General features: G+C 35.2%; 1 protein-coding gene across 1 annotated transcript in view; it reads left to right on the plus strand.

Moving 5' to 3' along the window:
* Window positions 1-3,568: 3,568 nt before the first annotated feature.
* LOC149552594 (COP9 signalosome complex subunit 1-like) overlaps window positions 3,569-21,444 on the plus strand; it is a 38,709-nt gene continuing 20,833 nt past the window's right edge. The window contains exons 1-4 of the mRNA XM_089788195.1: window positions 3,569-4,185; window positions 4,531-4,863; window positions 5,111-5,227; window positions 5,344-5,429. Of these exons, the coding sequence (XP_089644321.1) occupies window positions 3,805-4,185; window positions 4,531-4,863; window positions 5,111-5,227; window positions 5,344-5,429 (917 nt within the window). The 5' untranslated portion in view covers window positions 3,569-3,804. The remainder of the gene's footprint in view (window positions 4,186-4,530; window positions 4,864-5,110; window positions 5,228-5,343; window positions 5,430-21,444) is intronic.

A 21,444-nucleotide genomic window follows, 5' to 3' on the forward strand; every position in this document is an offset into this window, starting at 1 on the left:
AATGCTTGGAAACTTATCTTCGTTGCTTCACTTCTGAACAGCAACATCAGTGGGCCAAGTGGCTCCCTTTAGCTGAATGGTGGTACAATACCTCTTACCACACTGCCTCTAAAATGACTCCATATGAAGCAGTCTATGGTCAGGCACCTCCAGTGCTCCTTCCCTACACTCCCAACAGCTCACCAGTCCAGGCAGTTGACATAGTTCTCCACAGCAGGGATCAGATTCTTCGTACCTTACAGGATAATCTTCACATGGCCCGTAATCGGATGAAACAGCAAGCCGATCAACACCGTTCTGAGCGCTCATTTCAAGTTGGGGATATGGTTTTTCTTCGTCTACAGCCATACAAACAATCCTCCCTAAAGCTGAAAGGGCGTCATAAGCTGGCCCCAAAATTTTATGGGCCTTATAAGGTTCTGCAGAAGATTGGTTCAGTTGCTTATAAACTGGAACTTCCTCCTTCTTCCCGCATTCATCCAGTCTTTCATGTTTCTTGTCTAAAGAAAGTTCTGGGTACCACTGTCAGCGCACAAACTACTCTCCCTGAAATGGATACGGAAGGATCCATTATCCTGGAGCCGGTGGCAATCATTGACCAGCGCACTCGCCAGCTTCGCTCTCGCTCCATCTCGGAGGTCTTGATTCAGTGGCATGGCATGCAACCAGAGGATGCTACCTGGGAACCCCTTCTTCAGATTCAACAACAATTTCCACACCTTAAGCTTTGAGGACAAAGCTTTTTTTCTAAGGGAGAGGGGATGTTAGGAACCTGTGTGTTCCTTCTGTTTATTTTGTTAGAGTAGTGTTGTTGGACGCATATGCTTTGTAAGTCGTCCCGCGAGTATATTTTATTATCCCACATGCATAGGTAGTATTACTTTTCTAGATCGTACCCAGTATATAAGAATAGGTTGAGGCCCTTGATGGGCACGGACGAATTTATTGTATTGAGCTTGCTCAAAGGAGGTTACCCCCTCGAAGTGGCCTGCGATCAGTAGATTCATTCTGAGTTCTACTATCACTTTGTATTCTGTTATTTCGAGCATTCTCACGATATTGCTATAAGGAGGTTCATCACAAAATAAGAGTCTAGAGTTCTAATTGGAGAAATTTGGATATCCTTAAAGGTTTCCTCTTCCTCCATATCCTTATTTCCTTGAGGGAGAGAAACCCCCATCTCCAGATTAAAATCCTTCTTCTCTTGAGACTTCAAATCATTTGCATCCACCTCTGTAAAAGAACTTACCCCAAAATATCCATCACAAACATCTAGAGCCAAAATGTTTTGATCCCAAGAATGCCCCTGCTTAAAACCTTGAATACTACATAGCTGAGAAAGGGGAGTTTCCACCACCACTTAGGTTGATTGGACAATATTCTCACAACACTCACCCTCGTTCAAGCTACAACTCCCTGCTCTTGGAATATTCTCTACATCAGTAATCATCTTTGTCTCAACTTGCTCCTTGCAAATCATTTCTTCCTCAAAGGAGATAGACCACGGGGGGATAATCTCTCTCTGTTTCTCAATACATTTAACCAAATCTAAACAAAATTCTCCACTTGACCCTTCCTTTTACCAATCTCTTCCTTGAGCAAGACATGATTAGCATAATTAGCATCCACACTAACTAAGAATTCCCCTTCCGAAGTTCGTAATGCAATATATTCTGGCATTGAATAACATTCCTGCATTTTCACTAGGACATGGGAGTACCGATATAACCGATTTTTATCTACACATCCCTCAAATTTTATATAAACTCCCAAACTATTCCCTATAATCTTTAAGGTTTCCTCATCCTTATACTCCCAAAGCAAATTTTTTAAATTCACCCAAATTACAACCTCCTTAACCTTTTCAATTTCTAGGTTGAAATTAGGTCTCCAATCACACACATAAAAGCCCTTTTCATCTAATATATGCGGACCAAGATTTAAAATACTTCATTTATCCTCCGGTGTAGGGCGAATGGCCAAGAAAAGCTCATTAGCTAGGGGTTTCAATATAATATTCTCACCCTAGTTAACATTCAACCACTCCAGAATTTTCCTAACCAACAGCCATGGTCCTAACCATTTTAAAAATAGAGCCCTACATTGTAAGCGTTTAACAGACTCACTCCATGAAGGATTTTGTATGGGCAACATAGATACCCTACACACATTTTGGTGAATTTGAGCATTAGAACACATACCCGTTTCCACCAAAAACTTCGGAATACCTTGTTTAGGCCGCCAAAACTTGCGCTCAATCCTTTTAAAGTCGAAGGGTTGAGGGTTTGATAAAAAACTAGTAAACCACTGATGAGACTCATCCCCTTCCGCTCAGGCCTCTGAAAAAAGGGCGCATCTTTCCCTCTAAGCATTTTATTCCATCTTGAAGGCTCTCGATCATTTGCTTGTATATTTTGGGAACTAGTGAAAGGTTGTCTTCTGAAACCTTGACCCATTCTTCCAGGCCTTCCACCATTCTAGCCGACACCATCTTGTGCAAACGTCTGTTGACTTCGCTCATCTCTACGTAGCCAAGATGCCAAAACACCATCATTGCCACCATGTGATTTCTGTCTCGGTGGTTGCCAATCTCGCCTGCTCAACGGTCGCCATTCCCACTGCTCAATGGTCGCCAATCCCTTCTGCTTGCCATGATAGCTCTGCCTACCATTGAATTTATACTTTAATTAGTTCAAAACTTTAAAAGGAATATTTTTTGTTAAAATAAATTAGTTCATTGAAATATTAATTAATGCAAAGTACTAATTTAAACTTTTATAAGTCTTTTATTTCTAAATTTTATAAAATACACTTTAATTCACTAACTAAATATAATTTAAATTGTAAAATTGAAGAATTATTTATTTTATATTTAAAAAAAAAATTCATATTAATTATTTTAGATTTTATTAAAAATAAAATATATCTATCTTCTATTTAAAAATAAAATTATAAATATTAAAACTTAGATGTAATGTTAAAAATGTTAGCTTTTTGCAATAGTTATAAATTTTATAAATAAATAAATTTTATTTTATTTGATAAAATTGTAAGTTATTGTTAAACTTTTATAAACAAATTATTTAACTTAATATTTTATATTTTATATTTTTCTTCTTCTCACTCGAGTACAAACTATATTCTCTACTCACAAACTGACAATTGCAATCTTCCTAAATGCATTTGTTTAATTATAATAAGAATAGTCATAATAATTCATTTTTATATCATCCATAATAATACCAGTCAATTTCTTATATTATTCATAATAATACAAATAGTGCACTTTAAAGGAGTACAAGAAGAAAGACATCTTTGTGTGCTTGCACTAACTATGTTAAAATCATGTTATATCTCTATCGTCTTCGACCACTAGTCTTCCACTTAAAAATTCCAATATTATTTCCTTTGTGAATACATGTTGATAGTTACATCCCCACTATCAACCCCAAAATGCACGGACTCTAGCTCACAAAGAGCTCTTGTTAAATTAAGCTCACTTTCTTCGATCACTACTGAAAACCGATCAGTCTGATCCATAATTTAGAATTATTTTCATCTGAAAACCAATATCAAGTTATAGTTCCTTAAAAAAAATTGTAAGGAAAAATTAGTTTTTTGTTCCAATTTTGGCTTTGGAATTTAGTTAAAGTCGTTTAAAAGAAATAAAATAATGGAGCCCACGTTGCCCATGGACCAGCATTGGGTTCTCTATAAATTTTGCAGAACCATGTGAAGGTAGCAATAAAAACTATAAGGTACATAATCTACTTAAAAATTTGCAGAAGTGCCACTCCAAGTGAAATGGATTGGGAGGAAGGCACGGATGGGAATGAAGTTGCAAATGCAAATGGAAATGGTGGGGTTGTGATGAGCAGTGAGCAAATGGATGTGGAGGCATACGCTTCTCTTTACAGTGGGAGAACGAAGATAACGAGGCTGATGTTCATTGCCGACAGGTGTGGAAATGAAAGCGTGGGCTTGGAAGCCCTGCGGATGGCCTACCATGAGATTAAGAAGGGCGACAACACGGCGTTGCTCAAAGATGTGCTGCACAAGCTCGAGACCAGACTCGGCCCCTCTTCTCCTTTCTCACTCTCCAACGAGCACGATTGGATGGATGCTGTCGATCGCCGCGCTCAACTCCGCAAAGAAAAGCTGGAGAACGAACTCAATGGGTATAAGGTATCGCTCTCTCTCTCGCTGCTGTCTGCCGTGTTCGCATTTCAACACAAAACTCAATTTAAAAGGACAAGTTTTAAATTTTAGTCCGCCCTAAACAACACCGAGGCAGCAATCCAATCAAATACATCAAGATGCCTAATTTAGACATTCGGTACATAAAAAACCTTGCGGGCTAAGTTTAAACTGGGGGTCTAAAATCTCCCTCAAACAGCCTCAGATAGATTAGTACTTTAACCCTGCCGTAAAAGAATTGAGCCGGGCCTCTTTTTTTTGGGTCACTGTGATCGTTTTTGGCCAGAGCACCAGCCCCGAGGTTTGATTGTGATTTTAGTTTTTGGTGTGCAGACAAATCTTATAAAGGAGAGTATTCGAATGGGTTACAATGATTTCGGGGACTTCTTCTATGCGCATGGGATGCTGGGAGAGGCCTTCAAGAACTATGTGAGAACTCGTGATTACTGCACCACATCAAAGCATATAATTCAGATGTGCCTCAATGTGATCTTGGTAAGTATCGAAATGGGGCAGTTTGTGCATGTCTCCAGTTATGTTACGAAGGCCGAACAGACCCAGACACAAGCCCCTGACCTCCAAGACAACCTGCTGCTCGCAAAGCTCAAATGTGCCGCTGGACTCGCCCATCTCCATGCCTCCAAATACAAGCTAGCAGCTCGCAAGGTAATGCCACATTCTTTGTCCTTAAATACCATACTTATTCAACACATATCAGTGAATCTTGATTTCTTTCTTATATACGAGACAATAATGAATATGTGACAATCATGGTCTTAAATATGTTATGTTCTCTGTTTGTATACTGGTTTAAAAGCTGTTGAAACTATTCTTTAAAATGCATAATGAAGTCATGACCGCAAAGAGCCTGTAATTCATAATTCTTGTTGATATCAATGTTATGTGATTGCAGTTTGTGGAGACAAGCTTTGAACTTGGAAACAATTATACAGAAGTTATTGCTCCACAAGATGTTGCCACATATGGAGCCCTGTGTGCTCTTGCATCATTTGATAGATCAGAACTTAAGGTGCAATTGTTTTTAACTTGCAATATTGATATATTTCTCAGATAATAAAAGGCAAATTTGTTGTTGCTTATGCCAATTTCATGGTTTTGCCTTATTCTATTATGTCTTGCTACCAGAATAAAGTTATAGACAACAGCAATTTCCGAAATTTCTTGGAATTAGTGCCTGAAGTAAGGGAACTTATTCACGACTTTTACTCAAGGTATGGTTTTAAATTTTCTTCTTTTGCCTTTTCCCTTTTCAACTCTGTTTTTTACGTAACTTTATAAATTTGAAGAAATGGATATAGATATATAGACACACATACATACATACATCTATATCAGTGTTCCGGGACTCTACGAGTCCGAGGTAGAGGCGGCCTTTCCGAGGCAAATGGCCTAGGACTCTCCCGAATTTATAAAAAAAAATTTTCCTTTTTTTTAAAAAAAGATAGAGGTTTCTGGAAGGTGTTTTTTTTTTCAATGTATGTTAATTCTAAAAATGATGGTGTGGGGCTCTCTGCGAATATTGGTTACTATCTGGGTTTCATTATAAAGAAGTCGCTTTCAACATTGTAGAGTTCAGCAATGTTGTACAAATATTTTCAGATTTACATATATTTGTGTTAGAATTCTATAATGATGTATATGAGTTTTTTATTTTTTATTTTTAGACTTACGTATTCATGAATGTCAGCGCTCTCTAGTGTTGTACATAAAGTTATAAACTTTTAGACTTACGTGTATATGTGTTGCTGGCTATGTCCTTGATCATTTGCTTGGCAAAAATTTGTAAGCCAACTATAATTGTTATTAAAAGACTTTTACCTTCAAAGGTTGTGTTTCACCAAGCAAATTGATAGACATACTTGAGAGCCCTGTTGTTGTCTACAGTGCGTAACAAACACATTTCTCAATATCTGAGTTTTCCATGACTTATCTTAGGCGTATTCGTAGGAGGGCATAGGCTACTATGAACCTTAGTCTTTTACACTCTAGCTGATATTTTGATTTATGTTTTCAACTTTTGATTTCATGGATTTCATATATTGTAGACATTTGATAGTGACACAATGTTTAACTTTATGTTATGTTATTCAGTTTTTTTCCTTCAGAAATTCGTTGTTATACTTATGTGATCTATGCAAAATTGTGTATGAGTGTTAAGTAACTTCTATTTATCTCAGTTATTATGTGTTTGATGTTAATTGACTAAATGATGCATGAAAAGACCAAATCCTTAAAATCTTTGAATTTTGTGGATTTTTCGATTTTTTGAGTCCTTGCCGAGTCTCGACCGAGTCTGGTCGTCAAGTTCGAGTTCGAGTCAGAGGCGAGTCTGAGTCCTGTAACTATGATCTATATACATGAGTTTGAACAATCTTGACTGAGTTAGAATAGATAAATTGTGTAAGAGGTTCACAGTATTTGGTATTAATTCCACGGTTTGTGAATGATTTATTGCATTATGTGCTACATGGCCTTTGTGAATATAATGAATAGTGCATGTTTCTGTTTATTTTTCTTAGCTATACACCAGTGTTTCGGGACTCTGAGAGTTTGAGGCAGAGGCGGCCTTTCCGAGGCAAATGGCCTTTGGACTCGAACTCGGTCAAGTCTTGGCAGAGTCTAAGGGCTTGCCGAGTCCTGGCAGAGTCTGAAGACTCATCGAGTCCTAAGCCCAAGGCTCTCAAATTTTTTTTTCTATTTCTTTTAAAAGATAGAGATTTCTAGAAGCGGTTTTTTTCAGTGTATATTAAAAATGATGTTGTAGGGCTCACTGCCAATATAGGTTACTATCTGGGTTTCATTATGAAGAAGTCGCTTTCAGCATTGTAGAGTTTAGTAATTTTGTACAAATATTTTCAGATTTACATATATTTGTGTTAGAATTCTATAATGATGTACATGAGTTCTTTTTTTTTTTAGACTTACATGTTCATGAATGTTAGAATTCTCTAGTGTTGTACATAAAGTTATAAACTTTCAAACTTACGTGTATATGTGTTGTTGGCTATGTTCTTGATCATTTGCTTGGCAAAAATTTGTAAGCCAACTATAATTGTTATTAAAAGACTTACCGTTAAAGGTTGTGTTTCACCAAGCAAATTGATAGACATACTTGAGAGCCCTCTTGTTGTCTACAGTGCGTAACAAACACAGTTCTCAACATCTGAGTCTTCCATGACTTATCTTAGGTGTATTCGTAGGAGGGCATAGGCTACTACGAACCTTAGTCTTCTACACTCTAGCTGATATTTTGATATATGTTTTCAACTTTTGATTCCATGGATTTCATATATTGTAGACATTTGATAGTGACACTATGTTTAACTTTATATTATGTTATTCAGTTTTTTTCCTTAGAATTTTTTTGTTATACTTATGTGATCTATGCAAAATTGTGTATGATTGTTAAGTAGCTTCTATTTATTTCAATTATTGTGTATTTGATGTTAGTTGACTAAATGATACATGAAAAAACCAAATCCTTAAAATCTTTGAATTTTGTGGATTTTTCAATTTTTCGAGTCCTTGCAGAGTCCTGGCCAAGTCCGATTGCCGAGTCTGAGTCCAAGTCAGATTTTGACTTTTCGAGTCAGAGGTGAGTCTGAGTCCTGTAACTATGCTTTACACCCTATGTCGCGGTCACATTCAAACTGCCGTATAGTTCGATGGTTGATTGTGTGGTCCTATTCAATGAAGCTGACATAAAATTATTTATAAGAGGCTTCCTTCCTTGGAGCCTTGTTCAATGGTCAGTTAGGGTACGTTGCCAGAGTTGTGCATATAGTAGATTGCAAGCACACACTTGATATGTGCTCTTTAAATCCCATGTCATGGTCAACCTCAAGCTACAGAATTGTAAGACAAAAGATTTTGCGGTCTTATTAGATGAAGCTCACATGCTACAATTCGTAAGATTAAACGGTCAGGATCCATTGGTAGTTTGTAATTTGCAAGTGTTGCTATGTAAATGTTGTTTAGTAGATATGTTAATTGTTTTAACTAAGATATATTAATTGTTTTAACTAAACAAATTAATTTAAAGTGAATATACTCCAGTACTCAAGCAGAGGATGCTAAAAAGATAATAATTCACTGATTGAGCTAGGGGCTTTCACAGGTTATTTGTTAATTTCTCTACGTTTAGATGCAGTTTGATTTGTTCATTGAGTACTCTTAAGCATAGTTAACAGATTTGGACTCAGAGAGTACTCAGCAGGCTCAGAATTTTCAACTCGGCAAAAACTTGGTTACCAAGAAAGTAAGAAAAAAAAATTCAGTGACATCTTCAAGGAGAATGCTTGGTTTTATAACCAAACATGTGAAAAATGCATTTTATCCAACATTTTACCTGTATTGGCCATTTTACCCATGTTTTTCCTGTTTCTACAAAAGCTCGAGAGTTTAACTTGTAAAAACTTACCCAGCAAAAAATTAGAGATTTCTCGGCAACTGGAGTTTACAAATTATGCTCTTAAGTTCTAGTACCTCAAGAGGTCAGACTCAAGCAGTTACCCATGGCACATAATCCAGTGATGGAATCACCCTTGTAATGTTTGTTCCACCAAAGTTACCCAATACTTCCTCTCCTTTGCTTCGATATGTGTATCTATTGGACTATAGGTACATATACAATACTTTTGGATACTATTATTAATTTATCAGACATCCACATATGTGCTTATAGTTGAGTCATATCTGATATACCTTGATACAGTTCCATAATGTATAGTACAGAATCTAGTCAAGGGCTATTCCAAAGCATTGAAAATTTGTTAAAAAGAACTTTAAAAAAAATTGTTCTTATGTGCACTTATATATTTAAATCACTAAAGGTATAAATATAATAGAATAATTTTATTCTAAACTTAAAATAGCAACACCAAGTTATATAAATAAATATTTTTAATGTTTGCATGAATAATTGAAACTTATTTACATATTTTTATGAATGTTGTATCCATCTATCTGGATTAGAGAGTCTGGAAAATTTGCTCTACATGTTAAAGTATCTCTTTGTATGCTACTCTGATTTACTATTTAGTCCTATTATAAGGTAGAAGTATTTTGTATCTTAGAAAGATTGAACTTTGACTCCCTGGCTTTTTCTTTATAAAGTTGATACCATTCTGAAATTATGTATGCATAAATTTTATTTTGATTTTAACTGTGTAAATGCCCTCTGCGAAATAATTTTCCCTACAGGAAATTCCATCGCATTACAAGGATGTTGGTTATTCTTAAGAATGTTAGCTTGTGTGAAATTGAATCTGTATTTTTATGTCTATCCTCAAGTCAATCTTGCATAACTGATTACAATAATTATATATATATATATATATATATACTCAAGATTAGATTAAGCATTTATATAATGTAATCAGTTTATACTGCCGATAGCACATGATGCTCACGTAAGACTTTATCATTATATAGCAGATTGTTTGATCTTAATGATCGGCAGATTATATTACGTAGTGCATGCTTACCACCGTGAGTGGAAGCTTTGTCAAAGGCAGATTAACTAATGTTTGCCTTCGGTGTTTTGTATAGTGGATCTCTGATAGATAAACAATTACAAAATAATGCTTGCAGATTAGTTCTAATTTGAATTATGCAGAATATAAGTACTTATCTCTAACTGCATGACTTGCAGCAAAATATTTGATTGTCTTCCTCCTTCAGCTGTAGTCAATGCACTGGATCGCTGTATGACAAAATAGATGAAGATGATAACAGTTTTATTTCACAATACTGATGTTTCTCTACAGGTACTCGGATGCCTTATATTGATGCTTTTCCCTGCGGCAGTGAGTAAGTATATATAGGCAGTGGAAAGCCATGACTCGAAAGAGTCATGTCTCTACGTGGCCCAAGAGCCACGTAGGGACATGCCTCTTCGGAGGCATGTTAGTTAAGATAACTGCCAAAACAAATTCATAAGCCACCGGCCGATAATAAATCAAGGGCCCGATAATGATCAACACTTGATAGAGGCAAAGCACAAGGGTATGAAACCCGATACAAGCAAGACATTGAAGTCGCTGATAATATGAAGCCTGACCATTATAAATTGGTCAATAATATGCTGTCTTCACTATCAGTAATTCTGATGCATGACAGAGGTGTAAGTATAAGTATATGTATGCACATTTCAATATGGATATATGTATGTATGCTTATATCTCTGTGGTGCATAGCAGACAGTGGTAACATAATTCTGATGCTTATATCTCTGTGATGCATAGCAAATAGTAGTAACATAATTCTGATGCTTATATCTCTGTGGTAGATAGCAAACAATGGTAGCATAAGAGATTCATGTTTTGCTTCTTTTGATGCTAAACATTAACACTTCCTCTTTAGCTAGGGAGAAGTAAAACATTAATTAAATCAAAATCATCATATAAGCAACACAATATGAACAGTAAACGATCTCTACTTGCACTTAAGCAATGCCTAGAGATAGCATATTAAATCTCTACTTGCTCTTAAGCAATGTCTAGAGATAGCACACATAGTCTCTACTTGCACTTAAGCAATCTCTAGAGATAGCACACATAATCTCTACTTGCACTTAAGCAATGTCTAGAGATAGCTCATATAATCTCTACTTGCACTTAAGCAATGTCTAGAGAACCTCAAATAATCTCTACTTGCACTTAAGCAATATCTGGAGATAGCTCATATAATCTCTACTTGCACTTAAGTAATGTCTAGAGAAGCCCAAATAATCTCTACTTGCACTTAAACAATGTCTAGAGATGCTTATACCTTGTTTTGTTATTCATGACTTCTGATAACACAGTCATAATAACAGGCCTATCGTTCGTAAGCTCATCACCTTAGAAAGATTACCTTCTATTTGTTTGTAATTATGGTGTCTGGCAAATTCCGGCCCAGAGAACCATGATAACAAGCCTATCATAGGTAAGATCGCCACCTTACAATGATTACCTTCTAATTATATATGCCAAAGAAAGATTGTCACCTTTCATTACATATCTGAAGCAATAATTATATAATCACATATAAATTGAAATTAAATACAATATTCAACATTACAATTTGATCATATCAAGTTTACCTGAAATATTCCAATATAACATTGACAAGAGGTTCAATGAGAATATCTGTTGTTTGCTCATTTGTAAATCATTCTTGATATACCATATCTTTGATTGAAAAACTGAATCAACATTGCATATGTCACTTATGTATTTGATTATGTATCATTCTCCATCTGATTCCTCACTTTGGGATCTTATCTCTGTTTAACAACTTAAAATGCATGATTTTCATTCTTTTCATACTCAACTTCTGCTAGGGCTGCTTGTATTTTCTCTCGTTCTGGACAGAAGTTATGAATGTGACCAAATTTGTCACATTTGAAGCATTGTACTTTGGACCAATCCCTTTTCTTGTATGATTTGTTGATTTCCTTGTTGTCTTGATGAATTCCCTTTTTCTTTTATTATTGGTACTGACTTGAAGAGCTTGAAATTCTCTCTCTTGATTTGAAATGATTCTTCTCATAATTAATCTTAATTCTTCTTGAGTACATTCGTTTTTAAGAGACTCAAATTTGGGTAACTCAAGTCGAGAGCTTAAACCTCCAATAAAAGTTTTCCACGAAAGAGGAAGACCTCTTAGAGCGATCATGCTTAGCTCCTTGTCATCAACTTGATTTTTCATAGATGCGAGTTGATCCTTTAGTTCAATAATCCTCAAGAAATACAAGGTTATGGATTCTCCATTTTTCATTTTTATGTAAAGTAGATCTTGTTTTAAAGTTAATCTACTTGTATTGTTAATTTCAAATGTATTTTGAATGGAGGAGAACATTTCAAAAGTAGTTTTAAGATTAGCTATAGATGGAAGTATATGATCTTTTACTGAGTTTATGATGATTTTCATTGCTTTATTATTATGCCTTTTCCATGTTACGTTCTCGGATTCATTTTCAGGCATGGGTAAATTTGATTCAATGTAATTTTCTAATTCCATCTCTCTTAGTACTATTAATAATCTGATTTTCCAAGATGAGAAGTTTGATGTTCCATCTAACCTATCTTCTATTCTTATGTGATTCACCATTTAATACATTGATTTAAAACTTTCTTCCTTTAACTTTTGAAATTAGTTTAGATTGGATATTTTGTAAAAGTTTTCTTATCAGTGCAGCTCTGATACCATGTTAAGTATAGTGGATCTCTGATAGATAAACAATTACAAAATAATGCTTGCAGATAAGTTCTAATTTGAATTATGCAGAATATAAGTACTTATCTCTAACTACACGACTTGCAACAAAATATTTGATTGTCTTCCTCCTTCAGCAGTAGTCAATGCATTGGATCTCTGTATAACAAAATAGATGAAGATGATAACAGTAACATTTCACAATACTGATGTTTCTCTGCAAGTACTTGGATGCCTTATATTGATGCTTTTCCTTGCGGTAGTGAGTAAGTATATATAGGTAGTGGAAAGCCATGACTCGAAAGAGTCATGTCTCTACGTGGCCCAAGAGCCACGTAGGGACATGCCTCTTCGGAGGCATGTTAGTTAAGATAACTACCAAAACAAATTCATAAGCCATCGGCCGATAATAAATCAAGGGCCCGATAATGGTCAACACTTGATAGAGACAAAGCACAAGGGTATGAAACCCGATACAAGCAAGACATTAAAGTCGTTGATAATATGAAGCCTGACCATTATAAATTAGTCAATAATATGCTCTTTTCACTGTCAATAATTCTGATGCATGACAAAGGTGTAAGTATACACATATGTATGCACATGTCAATATGGATATATGTACGTATGCTTATATCTCTGTGGTGCATAGCAGACAGTGGTAACATAATTTTGATGCTTATATCTCTGTGATGCATAGCAAACAGTAGTAACATAATTCTGATGCTTATATCTTTGTGGTGCATAGCAAAGAGTGGTAACATAAGAGATTCATGTTTTGCTTCTTTAGATGCTAAACATTAACATTCGGTTACAAACCATCGTGACTGGACTCATGTTATACATCGTGACTGTCGGGTTATATTGGAATGTGACCTTTCACCATGTCTTTTCCCTTATACGCACTTATATATATAATTATATAGATAGTATGATCTGCAGTGTGAATTTGATCAATAATCGTGGAAATCATACTCTCACATCGTAGATCATAATATATACCAGTCTAAGCTATATTTAGTTTTCAATACATTATTTAATTCATCAATAAACACCAAGAAATAAGAATTACAGTATCATTGTAATTTAATGTTTGCATTATCAAGACTTATTGAAATTGAGATTTACGCCAATCAAGACCACAGCATAATAAAACTTTACATGGTATCAGAGCCAAATTGGTAGAGAAATCTCAAATTTCGATTGAAGGAAGAAATAATGGCAAATAACGATAGAGTGGAAGATAGACTTGAAGGTGCATCAAATTTCTTCTCTTGGAAAACTCGTATCATTACGATTCTGGAAGAACTGGAACTTGAAGACTACATTGAAAAAGATTTCCCAATACCTCAAGATGAAACTGGAAAACTCACCTGGAAAAGACGTAATAATAAAGCAAGGAAAATCGTTATTGATTCAGTCAAAGATCACATCCTTCCTTCTATATCAGAGATCAAAAGTGCATATGAAGTATTGAAGACCATTCAAAATACATTTGAGATAAATAACTCAAGTAGACTAATCACCTAAAATCTCAATTATTGACTATTAAAATGGAAAAAGGAGATTCTATTCACTCTACTTTGAGAAAATTTCTAAAACGAAGAAACAATTATCTTCAATTGGAAACAAAATCGAAGATCAAGAACTTTCATTAATAGCTCTAAGAGGGCTTCCAATGTCTTGGGACACCTTCATACAAGTGGTAAGCAGATCTTTAATTCCTACTTTTGATCAATTGAAAAAATGAATGCATAGCAGAAGAATCAAGGTTAATCTCCAGAGGGATCACTTCAAATCAAGAGGGGAGAACATCAGGCTCTTCACACTGTCTCAGATAAACGAAAGAGGAAATTCAATAAAAGGAAATTAAATATTAATAAAAGGAATTTTAATAAAGATCATTCTTATGTTAAGTGTTATAAGTGTGAGAAAATAGGACACACTTTCAGAAATTGTCCAGAAAGAGAAAATTCTAGCCTCCCTTGCTGAAACAAAGGAAGATGAAAATCAACTATACTATTCTGCACTTTCAAGTGAAGTAAATTCAAATAAAGAAGCTTGGATCTTAAACAGTGGTGCATCCCGTCACATCTTTGGATTCATAGATATGTTTGATACATTTGGAACTTATATGACTGAAGGAGTTACAATTGGAGACAATTCTACCTATCCTGTAAAAGGTATTGGGACATGTTCCATAAAATTAAAAGATGGAACTACACTTAATCTTAAAGATGTTTTATTTGTATCAGGCATAAAAAGGAACCTAATTTCCATCTCAAGTCTAACTGATGGTGGATATCATGTCACCTTTAACAAAGACAAAGTACTATATTGGCCTAATAACTCAAATATGAAAAGTGCTATTATCATAGGGTCCAGATTTGGAACATTATATAGATTAAGCAATATTCAAACTCAAGCTCTTAGTCTTGAAACATCTAATGTTAATGAATTATGGCATGGATGACTTGGGCACATTGGGTTTAGTTCACTTCCTAATTTAGATAAGATTAACTTCTGGTACTCCTAAACTAGACTCATCTCATATAGGAACTTGCAAAGGGTGTGCTCTAGGGAAAATCATAAAAAAACCTTTTCCCTCTATTGAACATAAGTCAAAATCAGTCTTGGAACTAATCCACTCAGACCTTTGTGGACCCATGCCCACACCTTCTCTAGGAGGTTTCCTTTATTACATATCTTTCATTGATGATTTTTCTAGGAAGACCTGGATCAATTTCTTGAAAGTCAAAGAATCAAATGAATTTTTATCAAAATTCAAAACCTTCAGAGCATTAGTAGAAAATCAGACAAGTAAAAGGATTAAAACATTAAGATCAGACAATGGAGGAGAATATACATGCGATATCTTCAAAAGTTTTTGTAATTCTGTTGGGATTAAGAGGGAGTAGACAGTACCTTATAATCCTCAACAAAATGGAGTCGCAGAAAGGAAAAATAGAACCATCATTGAAGCTACAAAAGCTATGTTACATGATCAAAATATGCATGCCTCATTTTGGGTAGAAGCTTCCAAGACTGCAGTATACACTCAAAACAAATGTTCACATTCATTTCTAAAGAATACCACACCTGAAGAAGTCTTCTCAGGGACCAAACCAGATCTAAGTCATCTTAGAATATTCGGATGTCTAGTATATATTCACATACCCAAAGAAAAGTGGACTAAACTTGAACCTTCTGGGAAGAGAGGTATATTTATAGGATATAGTGAAAATTCCAAGGGTTATAGAATTTATATTCTTGGACAAAGATCAGTTGAAATAAGTAGAGATGTAATTTTTGAAGAGGATTCTGCTTTAAAACTTTCAACCGGTATAGAAGATGAACCAATCTCAGATGATGGGGAAATTGGACAAACTGAAAATCAGAGGGAGCATACACCTGAAGAGAGATAACTGGATATAACTAATGGGAAGAAAAGACCATTATGGGCAAGGAAGATGCTTGAAGAAAACAATGTGGAACCAGATGAGATCTCAAAAGAAAACAAGAGAACTTGAAATCAATCATGTTACACTGCTCTTATAACTGAGCTAAACAAAACTAAACCATCAACAACTGAAGAAGCCCTAAAGTCACAAGAGTGGAAAGATGCCATGGTAGAAGAATACAATTCCATAATTCAGAACGATGATTGGGATATTGTCACTAGGCCTAAAGACAAAACAGTTGTATCTTCAAAATGGTTATACAAAATCAAATATGCCACTGATGGAAGTATTGAAAAACACAAAGCTAGATTTGTTGCTCGAGAATTTTCCTAAAAAGCTGGCACTGACTATGAAGAAACTTTTGCTCCAGTAGCTCGTTACACTTGTGTAAGAACAATTATTGCAGTTACAGCATCAAAAGGATGGAAGATTCATCAAATGGATGTAAAAATTGCATTCCTAAATGGGGTCATTAATGAAGAAGTCTACATAGAACAATCTGAAGGGTTCACTATAAAAGATAAAATATATATATATATATATATATATATATATATATATATATATATATATATATATATATATATATATATATATATATATATATGTAAACTCAAGAAAGCACTCTATGGTCTCAAACAGGCTCCTCGGGCTTGGCATGAAAGGATAGATAACTACCTATCCAAACTTGGATACTCAAAAAATGAAGCCAACTCTAACATATACTTCAAAACCACAAATGATGAGATGGTAATACTTGTTCTATATGTTGACGACTTGCTAATAACAGGTGATGATAAATTAATTGAAAAATGTAAACAAGATCTGATAGCTGAATTTGAAATGAAAGATTTAGGGTTACTACACTACTTGGGATTAGAAGTTAATCAGAAGAAAGACTAGATTTTCTTACATAAAGGAAAGTACACTCAAGATATTCTGACTAGATTTGGAATGATGGATAGTAAGCCCTTATCTACTCCGATGGAAACAAACTTACACAAGCTAAAAGAAGAAGCATCAAAATCTGAGGACATTGATCCTACTCTCTTTAGACAAATAATTAGATCTCTTATGTATCTTGTGAATTCCAGACCTGACATATGCTATGCTACAAATGTTCTTAGTCATTTTATTTGTAAACCTAAGAAGATTCATCTTATAGCTGCAAAACATATATTAAGATATTTACGAGGATCTATTGGCTTTGGATTAAAGTATGAAAATGTTGAGATAAATTTGGAAGGATATACTAACTCAAATTGGGCAGGTTGTTCCTCTAACCGCAAAAGCACTATAGGTTGTTGTTTCAGTCTTGGGTTAGCAATGATATCTTGGTTCAGTAGAAAACAACCAGTTGTTGCCTTGAGTTCTACTGAAGCTGAGTATGTAGCCTCTTCCATGGGAGCACGTGAAGCAGTTTTGTTAAGGAAACTACTATTTGGGCTATTTGGAAAACCTTTAAAACCATCTGTGATTCATTGTGATAGTCAAAATTGTATCAAGCTGTCAGAAAATCCAATTTTCCACGATCGATCAAAGCATATCGAGACTCCATATCAGTACATAAGAGACATGGTCGGCAGAGATATCATTAAATTGAGTTATATCAGTACAAATGAACAGAATGCTGATATTTTCACCAAACCTTTTGCGAAGTTGAAAATTATGTACTTCTAAGGAAAACTTGGTATGATATTATTGTAAATGCATTTATTATCTAATATCTATGAATACAAATTATTATTTTTTGCTTGCAAGCTTGTATTGTGAAAAGTGACGACCTTCCGTGTGTTCTGATCCTATTATAAAGTGACGACTTTATTTTAGTTGATCTGTTTTCAAACAATGGTTGAAATTGCTGTTATCTTTCGGGCTAGATTTTGCCGGACACATTGATAACCTCCATGGGTCTTTTGGGCGATAGCGGGACACCATGAAAATCCATTGTTTTGAAAGTGTAATGACCCCATCTTTTAGCCTTCACGTTCTCCAAAGTCTATGTGGAGTATAAGAGAAAATTAAATTAATTTCTTATAAAGTCATTAAATAAATTAAAAATAAAAATTAAAAGGTGACTTTATATTTAGTTAATTTAATTAATTATTGTATTACAAGGGAGAAGCTTCTAGAGTGTGTATTAATTATTGGAAAGGTGGAAGCCTCTAGTAATTTAATTTTCTAGAAGCACAATTAATTATTGTATTGCAAGGAAGGAGTTTCTAGAGAGTGCATTAATTATTGGAAGGGGGAAGCTTCTAGTACTTGCAATTAATTAATATTTGATTCCCTTCTAGAAGGGTGTAGGAAAAGTATAAATAGAGGGGGGAGAGTCATTGTTGAGCATCAGATGATTGTGAATTGCATTTGATAAGAACTTGGATGTGTGAGTTACATATCTTTTCTTGGCATTAGAGGATGTTCATCCTCTCTTGTAACATTCTAGACGTCATTCCCTTGGGGTTTGGCCTTTGGAATACATTGCTTTGTACTTGATTTTATCATTTTGAGAACTAATATAATTTTAGCATCAGTTCAATCTTCAGTTTGCATAAAAAATCTATTTCGGTCGTTGATTCTGTTTTTGGGCATTCCAGGGTGGCCATTACAGTGGTATCAGAGCTTAATTGCAAAGTGTTTCACGAAGTTATAATCCGGGGGGCCCATTATAGTGGTATCAGAGCTATAAGTCCTGCCATCCTGTGGAGATCTTATAGGGAATTTGGAATAGCCAGATAGAGAGAATAGTGTTTAACAAAATGTATCAGGAAAATGTAATGCTCAGGTTATTGAGTACATTAGAGGCAGGACAACGTTTGCAACAGGAGTAGAATAGGCGAATGGATATGATGTTGCAGCTTATGGCTAGATAGATAGGCATCAATATTGACGATTTGTATGTTGCTCCAGTGCAAGAGGTAGTTGATTCCTCAGGTGGGATCGAGACATGTATAGAGCCACCTAGCTATGATGTTGGTGATGTGGGCATTTCAGTAGAGTCAATAGAGACATGCGCGCAAAATCAGGAGACCACATATGAAGCTTTGTCAGGGGATGGCGCTGTTGCAATAGTGGGATTAGGAGAATGCAAGGATACAATTATATCAACAGCCACTTCTGTGTTAGTTGAATCATCCAATGAGGAGTTTAGCAGTATGCATGCAGTGGTTGGTGTGTATTCTAATGATGGCGCACATATTGATTATGAGTTTTCATCAACCATAGACTCAATTCAGTTTTCTATTGCAGTAGTTAGTGTTGTTCCTATGTCCATATATTTCGATGCAGCTACACCTATTGTTGATACAGTTAGCATGAGTACATCATCAGCACAAGTTTTGGGTGCTAGGCTACAGGACAGGTGGTTAGTCTCGATGATGTTGGTTTGCAGTTGGTTTAATGTCCATAGGGATGTCACATACTACTTCATTTGGGATCCAGGTGGAGGTTGGAGTTCATTGTGTTGCTGGATTGCTTGAGGACAAGCAATTTCAAGGAGGGCGGACTGTAATGACCCCATCTTTTAGCCTTTACGTTCTTCACTTCTATGTTAGTTGAATCATCCAATGAGGAGTTTAGCAGTATGCATGCCGTGGTTGATGTGTATTCTAATGATGGCGCACATATTGTTTATGAGTTTTCATCAACCATAGACTCAATTCAGTTTTCTATTGCAGCAGTTAGTGTTGTTCCTATGTCCATATATTTCGATGCAGCTACACCTATTGTTGATACAGTTAGCATGAGTACATCATCAGCACAAGTTTTGGGTGCTAGGCTACAGGACAGGTGGTTAGTCTCGGTGATGTTGGTTTGCAGTTGGTTTAATGTCCACAGGGATGTCACATACTACTTCATTTGGGATCCAGGTGGAGGTTGGAGTTCATTGTGTTGTTGGATTGCTTGGGGACAAGCAATTTCAAGGAGGGCGGACTATAATGACCCCATCTTTTAGCCTTTACGTTCTCCAAAGTCTATGTGGAGCATAAGAGAAAATTAAATTAATCTCTTATAAAGTCATTAAATAAATTAAAATTAAAAATTAGAAGGTGACTATATTTAATTGATTTAATTAATTATTGTATTACAAGGGAGAAGCTTCTAGAGTGTGTATTAATTATTGGAAAGGTGGAAGCCTCTAGTAATTTAATTTTCTAGAAGCACAATTAATTATTGTATTGCAAGGGAGGAGTTTCTAGAGAGTGCATTAATTATTGGAAGGGGGAAGCTTCTAGTACTTGCAATTAATTAATATTTGATTCCCTTCTAGAAGGGTGTAAGAAAAGTATAAATAGAGGGGGGAGAGTCATTGTTGAGCATGGGATTTTTGTGAATGACGTTTGATAAGAGCTTGGATGTGTGACTCACATATCTTTTCTTGGCATTAGAGGACGTTCATCCTCTCTTATAACATTCTAGACGTCATTCCCTTGGGGTTTGGCCTTTGGAATACATTGCTTTGTACTTGATTTCATCATTTTGATAATTAATATAATTTCAGCATCGGTTCCATCTTCAGTTTGCATTGAAAAATCTATTTTGGCAATTGTTTCAGTTTTAGGGCATTTCGAGGGTGCCCATTACAGTGGTATCAGAGCTTACTTGCAAAGTGTTTCACGAAGTTATAACCGATAGGTGCCCATTACAGTGGTATCAGAGCTTTCTTGCAAATTCTTTCACGAAGTTATAACTAGTGGGTGCCCATTATAGAAAGTTTGGGTTATCCTTGTTTTTCAGGCCGGATTTTGCCGGACACATTGATAACCTTCACGGGTCTTTTGGACAATAGCCGGACACCATGAAAATCCATTTTTTTTTTAATTCTTTCTTCTTTCTCTCCCTTAGTTTAAGACATAATGATGATTACATCTTATTGTGTAAGTCAAACTTATTTCAATTTCCCTTGCTAAAGAGGGAGTGTTAAGAATGTTAGCTTGTGTGAAATTGAATCTATATTTTTATGTCTATCCTCAAGTCAATCTTGCATAACTGATTACAATAATTGTATATATATATATATACACTCAAGATTAGATTAAGCATTTATATAATGTAATCAGTTTATACTGCCAATAGCACATGATGCTCACATAAGACTTTATCATTATATAGCAGATTATATTACGTAGTGCATGCTTACCACCATGAGCGGAAGCTTTGTCAAAGGCAGATTAACTAATGTTTGCCTTCGGTTACAAACTATCGTGACTCGACTCATGTTATACATCATGACTGTCGGGTTATATTGGAACGTGATCCCTCACCATGTCTTTTCCCTTATACGCACTTATATATAGATATTATCATCTGCGGTGTGAAGTTGATCAATAACTGTGGAAATCATACTCTCACATTGCAGACCATAATACATACCAGTCTGAGATATATTCAGTTTTCAACACATTATTTAATTCATCAATAAACACCAAGAAATAAGAATTACAGTATCACTGTAATTTAATGTCTGCATTATCAAGACTTACTGAAATTGAGATTTACACCAATCAAGACCACAGCATAATAAAACTTTACAGTTATTGTGGGACTCTAAACTTAAACAGGGTAA

Source organism: Cupressus sempervirens, chromosome 6, assembly GCF_028749045.1.
Source record: "Cupressus sempervirens isolate cs-2001-9-10 chromosome 6, ASM2874904v1, whole genome shotgun sequence".
Taxonomy (NCBI): domain Eukaryota; kingdom Viridiplantae; phylum Streptophyta; class Pinopsida; order Cupressales; family Cupressaceae; genus Cupressus; species Cupressus sempervirens.